The sequence below is a fragment of the Setaria viridis genome, chromosome 6 (assembly GCF_005286985.2).
Source record: "Setaria viridis chromosome 6, Setaria_viridis_v4.0, whole genome shotgun sequence".
Taxonomy (NCBI): Eukaryota; Viridiplantae; Streptophyta; class Magnoliopsida; order Poales; family Poaceae; genus Setaria; species Setaria viridis.
In genome coordinates, this window is record NC_048268.2 from 6,845,789 (window position 1) to 6,857,632 (window position 11,844).

Here is an 11,844-nt window from a genome sequence, read left to right on the forward strand (position 1 = left end):
AGAGAACCATTCAAATACCGATGCCAGTTGAAACACAAAATGAACCAACACGGGAATTACTTAATAGGCTGGTAGATATTAGCAGCAAACAAAGCTCCATAACAGGTCCACAAAACGACAGATTTGTCTCAGTGCAAAACTCTCGATATAACTAGAACAACGATAACAGGCCTACTGAAGCGCAGGTTTCCAAGACAAGCCATTCAACAGACGATGAGCAGCAACACCATGGCTAGGAGACATCTCTCCATGAGGCTATCGCATCTGAAGATATGCATACAAGCATGCCATTACCACCACCATCCATCTCCATCAGCTTACTTAGATCTCTGCCTCATCTTTCGGCGCTTCCTCTTCAGCCTCCTCATGCGCTTCTTCTTCCACTGAAAGTTGATACAAATGAGAATGCATCAGCGAACAAAGCATCGGCTAAAGACAGGAAACTAATAGCACGCACAGCAGAGGAAACAATACACTAAGTAACAGCAAAAGAATGTAATAACAGGATAATTCTAACACAGGACGAATAGCATGTTAATAATGGACAAACAATATTCAAGGCAATTTGAAATGGTTCATTGTCTAACAGAAAATTTGGAGAACTCTCCACATGCAAGAAACATAAGGTCCTAGCTGCTTGTTAATGTTACATGCTTCTTGCTTGTGTCACTACGTTACTAACAAAGTGGAAAAAGCTAACAAATCCAAGTAGGTGAAGGTAAACAACAAATAAATTACCAGGTGTAAGTAGTAATGGGATCAGGCTTGACTACTGCTAAACACATACTAGAAGCTTATTCAAGGCAGTACAACAGGAATGAAATGCTACCCACAATTTTACAGAAGTATCACATCAACAGGAAGAAAAACCCTAGTTCATACACCACTGGAAAAGTCTACGCATAAACATACTGTTGGAAGACATTCACATAATTCCAGCGTCAGATCCAATCTTATGCAAGCAAATTATGTAACAACATACCAAATCTTGGATCATACCCAGCTTTATAAAGATTTAACTTATCAATCAGATGCTGCAAAACAAGTGGTACAATTCTTAACTAAACTGCACAAAGCAAAATACCACACTCCACAGGGCTCATATCAAGTGTATGCGATAAAGAAACCTTCACCGTGGCAGGGGGGGAAGCCCTACTACCAGGCGGCGGAGCACCACGCGCGCGCGAGCTACCCCTCCCGACCGCAGCGGGCAGGACGACGCGGAACGGGACCGTGGAGCACGAGATACCAAGCCCGCGCGACAAGATCGATCTCAGCTCGCTCGGCTCGGCTCAGCTCATGTCAAACCAGAAAGGCCCTGACTCGCACAAGGCGGCACCTCGCAGCCCATGGAACGATCCCAAACCGTTCGTCCCGCAGCCACAGGTAGGGGAGCACACGCACAGCGAGGCAGATCCGCCGTCCCGGCGAGGGCTTCCCCCGGAATTACGCCACTCGAGCCTCTCTCTTTGTAATCACAGCCCCAGGACACAAAAGCACGAATCGAGCGGAGCAAGCACTAGTCATGACAAGGAATTGCTAAGCCACACGGATCTAATCATCTAAGCAATGAGCTAGACAGGAGGGTGAGAAGAGGAGAGTGGAGGATACCTTGGCCCTCATGGTCGCCTCCTCGCGGTCTCTCCTCGGCGCGTCTCCTCCTGCGGCGTCGGCGGCGGGGTTGCGATGGGGAGAGGGGAATGGGAGACGGCGGCGGCTGATGGTATATATAGGTGGGGAGGGAAGCGGAACCCTAGGAGTGATCAGGCGGCTTCGAGGACGTGGGCTTGGGCCTTAGGTGGGCCGTGTTTCTCGGAAGGGAGGCAAAATATGAGCCCGACGGAGGCCATAAAACAATATTGCTTCAAAATTTGTCCACCCGAATTTGGGAAAATAGGGCACATTCAACCGAATTTTCCAAATTCATGCGGTGATCCCTTCCAAACCTACCTATACAACTGTAATGTCTTTAAATTAGGTTAGCAAAATGGGATTTGTAGCCCCTATTTTCTCCACTAACGCGAGAATTTCATCATTTTCCATATGATGTTTCTCTCCAACTGTTTTTTTTTTGTTTTTTGCGAATTTTCTACATTCTGAACATAACCTTTGTCATATCATCCTCCTTTTGCAGCTGCTCACATAATATCACCCCCTACTATCAACGTGAATGATTTGTTTGGTTCGCAATTTTTATTTTTACACAATGTGTTTACTAGTAGAACCAACTAAATGGATTAAATTCAAATTTATGATCAGATGTTCCGTCCCAGTTCTTAACCGAACATTCACGGACATGTCATTTCATCTCAATGCAAAAGTTGGCTAGTTCATGTAGTCAATCAGAGGAATTAACCATCATGACCACCAAAATGCACTTACAATCAATCAGGGAGGGCAAATCAAGATATAAAAGATGCAAATTAATATCATAATTCTATCCCAGCTTGAATTAAGAAATAAATGTGACAACAGTCATGGTAGAACAAGGGAAAGATGGCGCACGAAACCCAGATGGTTTCCCCACACTTTGTGCTGCAGCTTTGTTTTTTTGGTTTTTTTCATTTTCTTTACTATGGCGGCCGCGATTCTTCTTCCTGGAGGAAAGTAAGGGAAAGGGGGATTTACAGGTGCCAGTCAACCATCCATGGGGATACATTGCCTTGGTGATTATCATTTGGTGCTATTCCCGTTGCACTGGTGAATGAAACCATTGCCATGGGTGTTGCCGTTTGCGTGGATCCCATTGCTGCTGCAGCTGCTGCTCCCAACATCCTTGCGCTTCAGACTGGCCTTCTTTGCACCCCATATACGAATGGTGTGATCGTCGCTCGCTGATGCGAGCATGTGGGGATTTGCAGGATTCCAGCTTACACAGTTGACTGTACCTGAATGACCAGCCAGAGTCTCAATGAGATCCCCGGTGGCTCTATGCCATATGTAGACCTGAAAACAATATTACTTCAGGGCCATTTTCTGGTGAAGAGAAAACATGCAATGAACCGCATGGCTGGACCAACCAATTGCTTAGACATTGAAAATGTCAAATCTTCTGTTTCCCATTACAACTTTAAGATACAACAAATTTTTAGTTTCTATTTTAAACTGAAATGCAAGGCAGCATAATTTCTACTGCCTACCGGAAGGATGGATGTCATCACTACATGCCTCCATTATACCCATTAAAGTACTAATTCATCAGAAAAGGCATTTCAGTCAAAAGAAAAAGATAATTCCAACATATCTCTATCATTCAAATGGCATTTCCTACCCTAAAAAAAAATCAGCAGCATGATTCAAGTCATGAGACATGTGCACATACAGATATACACATGCCTATTGAATTATAACCAATCTGAAGAATAGGCCTAGACATAAGTGCCGATCGCAACAGTGTATGAGTTAACCAAAGATTTCTGGAACATGTTTGAATGTTTTATATCATAAAAAAAGAATAACCAATGCATTGAGGATGGTTGAAATGACAAACATATCCTCCACATTCTTGATTTAGATTTGACCATCAGACGACAAATATAATTATCTACAATGGCATTTGTCTGGGAGTTGTGCAAATAATATAAGTGGCACACAAAGACAAAAAAATTTAAAGTGCCCCCATAATATAATAGTTCTACAGCCATAGGTGGTCACAAGGCAATCATCATACCTGTGAATCTTCACTCCCACTAGCAATGAACGCCTGCTCAGATCCGCCAAAACAAGACCTTATCACAAACCGGCTGCGCTTATGGCCACTGTACCGACTGACTCGAATCGGACCATTTCGTATGTTCCACAAATGAATCACCTCGTTTACAAGATTTACAAGCAAGAAATCACCATCTTCAGATAGAGAAAATGAAGTAATTGTGTGATCCTCTTCAATTAGCCTCTCCTGCTTTGTCTCCCTATCAAGTAGAAGAATTGTGTTCTCCCTATTCATGCTTATTATAACCTTTCCATCTTTTCCTACAGTAAGATCGGGCGTTTTTGTTGATCTCTGCCCTTTCCAGCAATCTACTTCCGTACCATCTAAATCCCAAATGCAAAAGTGTTGATCGGCTAGACCAGACAATATTTGCTTTCCATCTGGAAACCAAGCACATGATATTAAACCAATGCCGGGTTTCTCATAAACATGAAGACATTTGCCAGATTTAACATCCCAGCGTCGGATGGTTTCTTCCACTCCACACGTGAGAAGCTGACAATCATCAGGGCTCCATGCAACCATCATCACCGACTTCTCATGACCATTCAATGTGTGCTTCAGTAATAGCTCTCCATCTTCATCAACCTACGAATGTAAAGATTACTGCATGAAAAGACAACTGAAAAAAAAAGGGAAAACACCCTTTTCAATCCACAAATAACTAGATGTTCATAAAGCTGTAGCGTATGGTACAATAAGGGACCACCTGAGCTTTGAAGATGACATGCTGAAAATCCTATAGCTAGAAAAATATATATTTTAAATTTTTGTAATTAAAGGCTATGTTGTTGTTGCAATTAAGTAATATAAAGCACTCAACCATAAAAAAACACACTCAGATCCACTAGTCAAACTGCACTTTGTGGGCATAAGGACCAACTTTCATGGCCGCGTAATTGTAAGATGGTATGTAATGTTAACAGGGGAAACATGGTGACACACACTTTCATGATCAATAACAACATCGAGAAGAGGCAGGATGCAAGCTAGGGAACAAACTTGGTAAATATCTACACTTAAGTTCCTTTGTTACAGAAGCTAACAAGATGTAAGTAGTAGGCTTGAAGGAAAAAGGTGATATGAAATGGCAAACTTCTGTCTTCTTCTCGAAAATAACCAAGGATTTCAAAACTCAAACTTTTTTAAAGACATAAAGAGCAGCGAATGAAAAGCATTAGTAAGACTGGAAAAGTTCAGTTCTTGACATGAGGTGCAAAATAAGAAACTAAGGAGTAGGCCACCCAATTTGTCCACAGACCATGAGAAAAGAATACGTTAAAAAAATAGATTCACAAGTTTACCTCCCATATCATTGCGGATTTATCATTTGATGCTGAGGCTAAATACTTCCCATTGTTTGAAAATTGGATAAACCACACCTCATTATGATGCGCATGCAAAACCTGCTATAGAATTTTGGATTAGAATCATCGAACTATAGGATATGCAGCTAGTAGAAAAAGATTAATCTTGGTAACCAAATTATCTAACTTCAACAATAGTTTCAAGTGAAAATATAAGTATGACACAGTGCGAGTTGCATGTTTCTATTTACTTTTTACTTGGGGTGAAAGATCAGATCCTTAACATGATGGAGCAAGCTAGAAGAAAGCTTAAGAGGTCTTCATGCTATAAAGGATCATGCCTTCAGATTTGCAAACTACTACATCAAAGTTGGGAATTCCATTGCTTTCTTTCAAATTGCCATACTTCATAATCCAAAATCTAGATGATGGCAGTGAAATACAATTATACAGAAGAGAAAAGAACCATCGAGCGGTGTTTTAAATAATGTACAATGACGAATCAAGACAGTACATGAGTGGCTGAGCAGCAGACACAGCACTGGTGCTTATGTAGGAGAATTAGCGCTCCAAGTAAACACTGAAGCAAGCACAAGCATTAGTTTTTTACCTGTAGCGTGCGAGATGGTATCTGATCTTTCCCACAGTGATGATCAATGTAGAGTGATAACCCATCTACAGAATTATGGAAATAGCAAGCATCTCGTTGCACAGTAAGTGCTTGCTCAACTAAATTCTCTAACCTCCTCTCTGGTACCATAACTGTTGGAGGGAGCACCTTTTGCAGTTCCTCTAGGAGCTTCAACCGTGAAGTAGAAGAATCAATGCCAAGCTTTGAAAAACCAACGAACAATTGTTGTGGAGAACAAGAGATCATACAGCTCGACAATTCGTGCACTCTTTTCCTATTAACACCAAGGGGTGTGATTTCACTTCGTAATGTCTTCATAGCACCCATGACATTGTCATCTCTCAGAAGTTCAAAGAATTTCTGCTCCAATATCAAAAATGCAGCAGATTTCACAATGTTCTCATCGAGTAGGCCAATCTTATTCAAGGTAACCACTGCATTATCCCAATTCCCATCAATCACCTGCTCTCTGAAAAGATTCACCATAGGGTTATGCAAAGTTATCCCTGATTCTTCCTCCAGAACTGCTCCGCTTTTTTCATATCCAAGACTATACAGAGTTTTTGTGATTATCCTGACAAACTCCTCTTTCTTAATAACACCCTTAGAACCAACCATAACTTCTTTCCCTTGGGAAGGCAAAGGTCTAGCCATTGTACTTCCCAAAGGATTGGCAGATTTCGAAAACGAGAAACAATCTGGCAAGCTTGCAGATTCTACTGAGGATGCTCTTGCGCGTTTTGAGGGTGGTTCATCATCTTCAAAACCTCCCATGAAATGCCAAAGTCAGCCCATATATTTTTCACTTCAGGGAAGGTGATGTTATTCAAGCACCAAGTAAAATATTCCAATGAGTTACTAAAACAGATGGAGGTTCCTGCAGAGAAGCATCAATTAAAAAGTGAGTCACTAATCATCAAACAAGGCCAAGATTCTAGCTTAACCTTTGTTTCAGAATTCAGTGCAAAACCACCAGAAATTTTTCATTACACAAAAACTAACAAGAAATAATGCAAGGAACACATTGCAGCGGGAACAAAGTGACAAACCAATCCTATCCTCCATACCACACGTGACAAGGGCCATCTAAAAGCTAATACTATATTAGCACTCATATTAGTTGGCCCTGTGAACAAAAATTGAACATTGTGAACAAAAAATAATTAGTTGGCCCTGTTAAAAATTCCTTCCTCGGTTCTGACTGTATAGCACTCCACTCCATAAAGAGGAGAAAAAACTCATTTGCTACGCAGCAAAGGACACCATGGTCATTAACCTTCGTATCAGAAGGTAGTAAGATACTCTTTATTGTCAATCTTAGATTTATCCAATTACTTAGCAGCGCATCCCACAGAATAATCAAAAGCATGACACAGTTAGGCTGCTCAGATCAAAGAAAAGCCATAACAGCGCTAGCTTGTGCCAGGCTTTACTGAATTAAAAGAGCATTGCTGCAATGCAGGAAACCAATTGTCGTTGGAGAAACCAACAAGATTCTTCGCTACTACTTGAACCGAAAATTGACAAGATGCTCTGCTTTAGTCTAGCAAAACATACTAAAAGGAATGCGCATACTGAACGATTGACATACCAAGGAGTATCAGCCAACCTTCCAAGCAGACAAAAGCTCTACACCTAATCTACTTGCACAGCTACAGAGGGTAAAATTGCCGCAAACACATTCGACATATGTAAGCATAAGTTGCAGTTAGGTTGTAATTTCAGTCCAAACAACAAGTATACTGCTAGAGTCACATGTTTGGGTGATCCAAAAGTTCTCCAGCAAACCACTAACTCCTAATTCTTGTCCATATCAGTACAAGCTGAGGCACACAACCTCTACTGCCACGCAACATCAGCAATCCTCTTGCCCTCGCAATGCTACTTTTTCCACACAGCATTCCTTCCAACCTCCCAAACATTCCCCACGCACAGAGCACGCATCCCTTCCCAGCCAAAATCATACCGAATGGATAAGCACGGAGTCATTAACGCCAACAGGTAGATTCCCACCTGCAATCCACTCCTACAATTATTAGTTCGTTACCGCTTAATTAATCACCATGAACTAGCGCCCCACTCACACCCCTCCGCAATCTACTCCGCGCATCCGACAAGGGGGCTCAGCAAGCGGCGCCCCGACGCGAACCGATCATCGAATCCCACCCACCCAACCCCGAGTTCTCAAGCAAGTTCGTCTGTTCAGCGCACCTAGACGCGCCGACGCGGCGCACCCGACACCGGCAACCGGCGCACGCGAGCGCCCAAACCCACACCCAACACGGCAGGCACGGAGCAGCGAGGGTTAGCGATCGGAGGGGTGCCTGACCTCCAGCCCGGGACCCCGATCCCCGCCGATTCGCCGGGAAACGCCGAGAGGAGCCCCGAATCGGCGCCGAATCGCGCGGAATCTCCGTGGAATCGCCCGCCCCGGCGGAGAGGAAGGCGGCCCAGCGGACGGATTGGGTGGGGAAAGCGGCGAGAGGGAGGCGAGGCGAGGAGAGAGAGAGGGAGAGAGGTGGGGAGGGGGAGGAGAGGGGTGGTGGTGTTTGGCTTGGGGGAGAGGGGAACCGACTGAATAGAAAAGGGCAGGAGGGGATGCAGAGAGGGACACACCACACCGGCACAGGCACAGCACAAGGAGAGAGAGAAGGGGGGTAGACTAGAGAGAGAGAGTACCTTCCTTGTGGATCTCTCTCTCACTCTAATTCATCACAGCTTTTTTTTTCCCTCTCTGATCTCCATCGTCTCTTGGAGCGCTTGGTGGTGTTTCTTGTTTAGGTGTAGCCTTTTGAGTTGCAAATTTGCAATTCAGAAGAAGGGATTCACGAGAATTAAAATGGTGGTATCTTAGGGATAGAGTACACGGTGGCTTTCCGTGTCTAGAGGATAGAGTGTACGAAGGTGTTTCGAAAAAATGTTAGGAGTAAGTGATCGAAGGGATGGCACCTGGCGTGTTCGGAGAACTAGGGCTGCGCTGCTGTCTTCGTGGTCTCTGTGGTAATTTGGCAATTAGACGCTAAAGTTGTAGTACGTGTTTAGGAAAAAGATGTGACTCGAGTTTGATCCACGCCTACCCACATGATATAACACTTTATCCTCGATAAGATTTGTTGGTATGCTAATTTTGATAGGTCATATGACTATTTGCTATTTTAAGCATAGGTTATATAATGGATAATGGGAATTTTAAAGCTTGTAGGCGTTTTGCTACTTTTAGCTTCTCGCTTAGCTGAAACTCCATCACTTATATGGTGTTTAGAGCTAGAGCTTCTGAAATGGCACGTTCATTATACCATATAAAAAAGAACGTGTCATATGCTTATCAGTTCTCTCTTGCAAAAAGTTTAAACATTAAATATATACTATCTTGAATATATCTTAATCGATGCCTTTCCCTAATGTGTTCCTACTTCCTTTTTTTGCTGATAGGTAGGCCAGTTAACATTTTGGATGTAACAAAATAAACCTAGCTATTGTGTCAAATTCTTGTCATGTAATGGTGTTTGGTCCGTGACCTGTTAAGACAAAAGCAATGCAGCTATTTGTTGGCCCCAACATTATCATTGGTTGGTGAATTGGTATGGGCGGTTACAAATAAAGTCCTTTCTCCTTAGGAATGGCAATTTAGCTTTAAACCAAATATAGTAGATTTCATGTACCAACAGAATTTCCACATGGCACATGAGGAGTTATATTCAAATTGAAACGGCTATTTGGATGGATCACTGCCAATAGAATAAAAAAAAGACGAGACATTATGTGATGTAACTGAAAATGTCGTGCAATCATCATTTTTTGTCCCTTTCGCTCCTGTAGTAAGCATAGGGAATTTTGGTAAGAGTTCTTCTGTAGATGAAATTTGGCAGTCTCCTTTTATGCTCATTAAATTCCAGTTAAAACTGCAAGGTGATTCTAATCTCAAGTCGATCAACTGAGTTGACTTTGCCAGTGATATTTTTGAGAGGATATTCCTAGTTGATATTACGGCTTATTTGCATTTTGGGCTACAACGAGCAAAACGGAGTTGGCCCGGCCCACAATATAACCACACAGTAGCACTTCTCCAAATCTCCAGTGCGGCAGTTGACCCGTATATGGAAGCTGGACTTATGTGTCATTTTTCTGTTTAAAGAAAAAGAGGAAGTCTCCGTCAAAAGAAGGCGTAATGTTACTTTGCTTTGATGCTTTCTATCATATCTGGACAATATCTTCCCAGGTAAAATATAGTAGTAAAACAGTAAGCAGAAAAAGCTCAATTAGAGGGAATTATTCCATTAGCATGAGCAAAACTGATGTTAAAGATGTAAGGCATTAGAGAATAATTTCACAGGAAGAGAAAAATTCATGAGCATAAAAAGAAGAATTTACTTAAGGAAAAAGTAAAAGGAACAAGACGCACTAGATCGGAGCCCATTTCAATAATTATAGGATAAGAAACAACGTTTTCTCTTCGAAAATACCTGGAATAAAATAAAACGTGATCTCAAAAGGTGTGGAAAAAAAAGGTCATCATGGCCATGCATCATTGTTCGCTCCCTGCAACGAAGCTAGAGATGCTATTCAGAGAAAAATAACCATCTACTCCCTCCGTCCCGATTTAACTGTCGCTTGGGAATCGGGATTGTGAGGGAAACACAGTTCCCGAGCGACAGTTAATAGGGGACAGAGGGAGTATGTATTTATTTGGAGCAAAGCGTGGAGATGCATGCTATAACTGGGGAAGGAAATTGTTTTACATGATTACATCATTACTTGTGGGTTATAAAAATTTATAATCACTGCCCTTCCATCCATGTGCCATTGAAGGCTACCACATGGGGACGGGGGCTTTAGCCCCGGTTGTAAAGACCAACCGGGACTAAATCCCCCCTTTAGTCCCGGTTGTAATAGCTACTGGGCTGAAAAAATCTAATGGGGCGTTTTGTCTCAGTTGCAAACACCAACCGGGACTAAAGGCCCCCATTTAGTCCCAGTTAGTAATTCCAACTGAGACTAAACCGGTTGGTAATTCCAATCGGGACTAAAGGAGAGGGGCCTTTAGTCCTGGTTGGTATTTTCAACCGGGACAAAACATCCCGTTTCACCGGTGGCCAGTAGCGCTGGCCCCTTATCTTCTCGCGCATCATTTCTCTTCTAATTCCTATCTTCTCTCCTCCTCGGGCAGGCATTTCTCTCTTCTAATTCCTATCTCCTCCTCGTGCAGGCATTTCTCCTGGAGAGTAGTGGCGGGCGAGCGGCGACGGGTTGGCACGGTCGGGCGGGCACAGGCCGCGACGGCAACAGGCGAGTGCTGGCCTCTTTTTTTTTTGAAACCTTTTAGTTTTAGTTACAGGTGAATGATCCGGGACTAAAGGACCCCTTTTGTCTTGAAAATTTAGTTCCGGTTAGATTTTCGGGATATATAGTCCTATCCAACAGGACTAATGCCGTTTTTCAGTAGTGGATTTTGCATCAATTTTACCATGATCTCTTATCCACTGAGATTTCCAATCACTCGATCAGTGTAGCCAGATTAGATTCTTCATGACAATCCTATTTGTGTATAGTGTACAGATCTGGTAACCTATTGAATTGCTACCGTGCATGGGTTAGCATATATGCACTTTAGTATGGAGCATACGAGTCCATTCAGAGCCATAGTGAAACATGCAAGTTGTCACCTGTCAGAAAACAAAAGATGAAGAACCATACCGAAACTTGCGGGGAACAACCAAGAGCTCAAATCTACGAGTACGTTATAATAAACTGGGAAGAGGATGAATAAATTGCCATTCTAACCACCCATAAGTCTGACATGGACGGGCACTTTCGATCAAGGAACTTTGCAATGGCACGTCGAGAGAAATCATGGTTTCACGTTCTTCACAGAGCTCGGACATCGACATATAGTCACATAATCCAATATAAACACTTGGACATTACTCTTCATTCTAAATATGAAAAAAATCATAACAAAAATACACTGATACCATTGTTTTCTAAAATTCCAATACATTTATATATCTCTAATAATCATTTTTTCCATCACTCTAAAATCTCTCTAATAATAAAGTTAAATTTGATCACACGCGTTCTTATAATAAAATAAAACAATGCTGAAAAGTCACACCTACTAGAGTGGAAATATTTCGTGCTATCACTATCCAAGTAACCAGTGGGGAGATTTGGCTGATAATTAAAAAGAGGCAACC

At 42.4% G+C, this 11,844-nt stretch overlaps 1 protein-coding gene across 2 annotated transcripts; it reads right to left on the reverse strand.

Annotated features, from left to right (window-relative positions):
* Positions 1-56: 56 nt before the first annotated feature.
* LOC117860533 (WD repeat-containing protein 26 homolog) lies at positions 57-8,148 on the reverse strand. Of its 2 annotated transcripts, none has more exons than XM_034743846.2 (6): positions 7,980-8,148; positions 5,630-6,527; positions 5,017-5,118; positions 3,671-4,300; positions 1,612-2,946; positions 57-383 (listed from the first exon to the last, which is right to left on the reverse strand). In XM_034743846.2, the coding sequence occupies exons 2-5, from the start codon at positions 6,422-6,424 to the stop codon at positions 2,674-2,676; spliced, it is 1,800 nt and encodes a 599-aa protein (XP_034599737.1). In that variant the 5' UTR covers positions 6,425-6,527; positions 7,980-8,148; the 3' UTR covers positions 57-383; positions 1,612-2,673. The 2 variants fall into 2 exon arrangements, with proteins under 2 accessions (XP_034599737.1, XP_034599736.1); XM_034743845.2 differs by having other exon boundaries at positions 5,017-5,121.
* Positions 8,149-11,844: the final 3,696 nt, after the last annotated feature.

Bases quoted from the DNA above. Each gene is read 5' to 3' on its own strand.
- LOC117860533 (XM_034743845.2), bottom strand. From the start codon at position 6,424: ATGGGAGGTTTTGAAGATGATGAACCACCCTCAAAACGCGCAAGAGCA. The intron at 5,122-5,629 runs GTAAAAAACTAA...AAAATTCTATAG, and splicing joins TACCATCTCGCACGCTACAG to CAGGTTTTGCATGCGCATCA. The intron at 4,301-5,016 runs GTAAACTTGTGA...TTACATTCGTAG, and splicing joins AATCCGCAATGATATGGGAG to GTTGATGAAGATGGAGAGCT.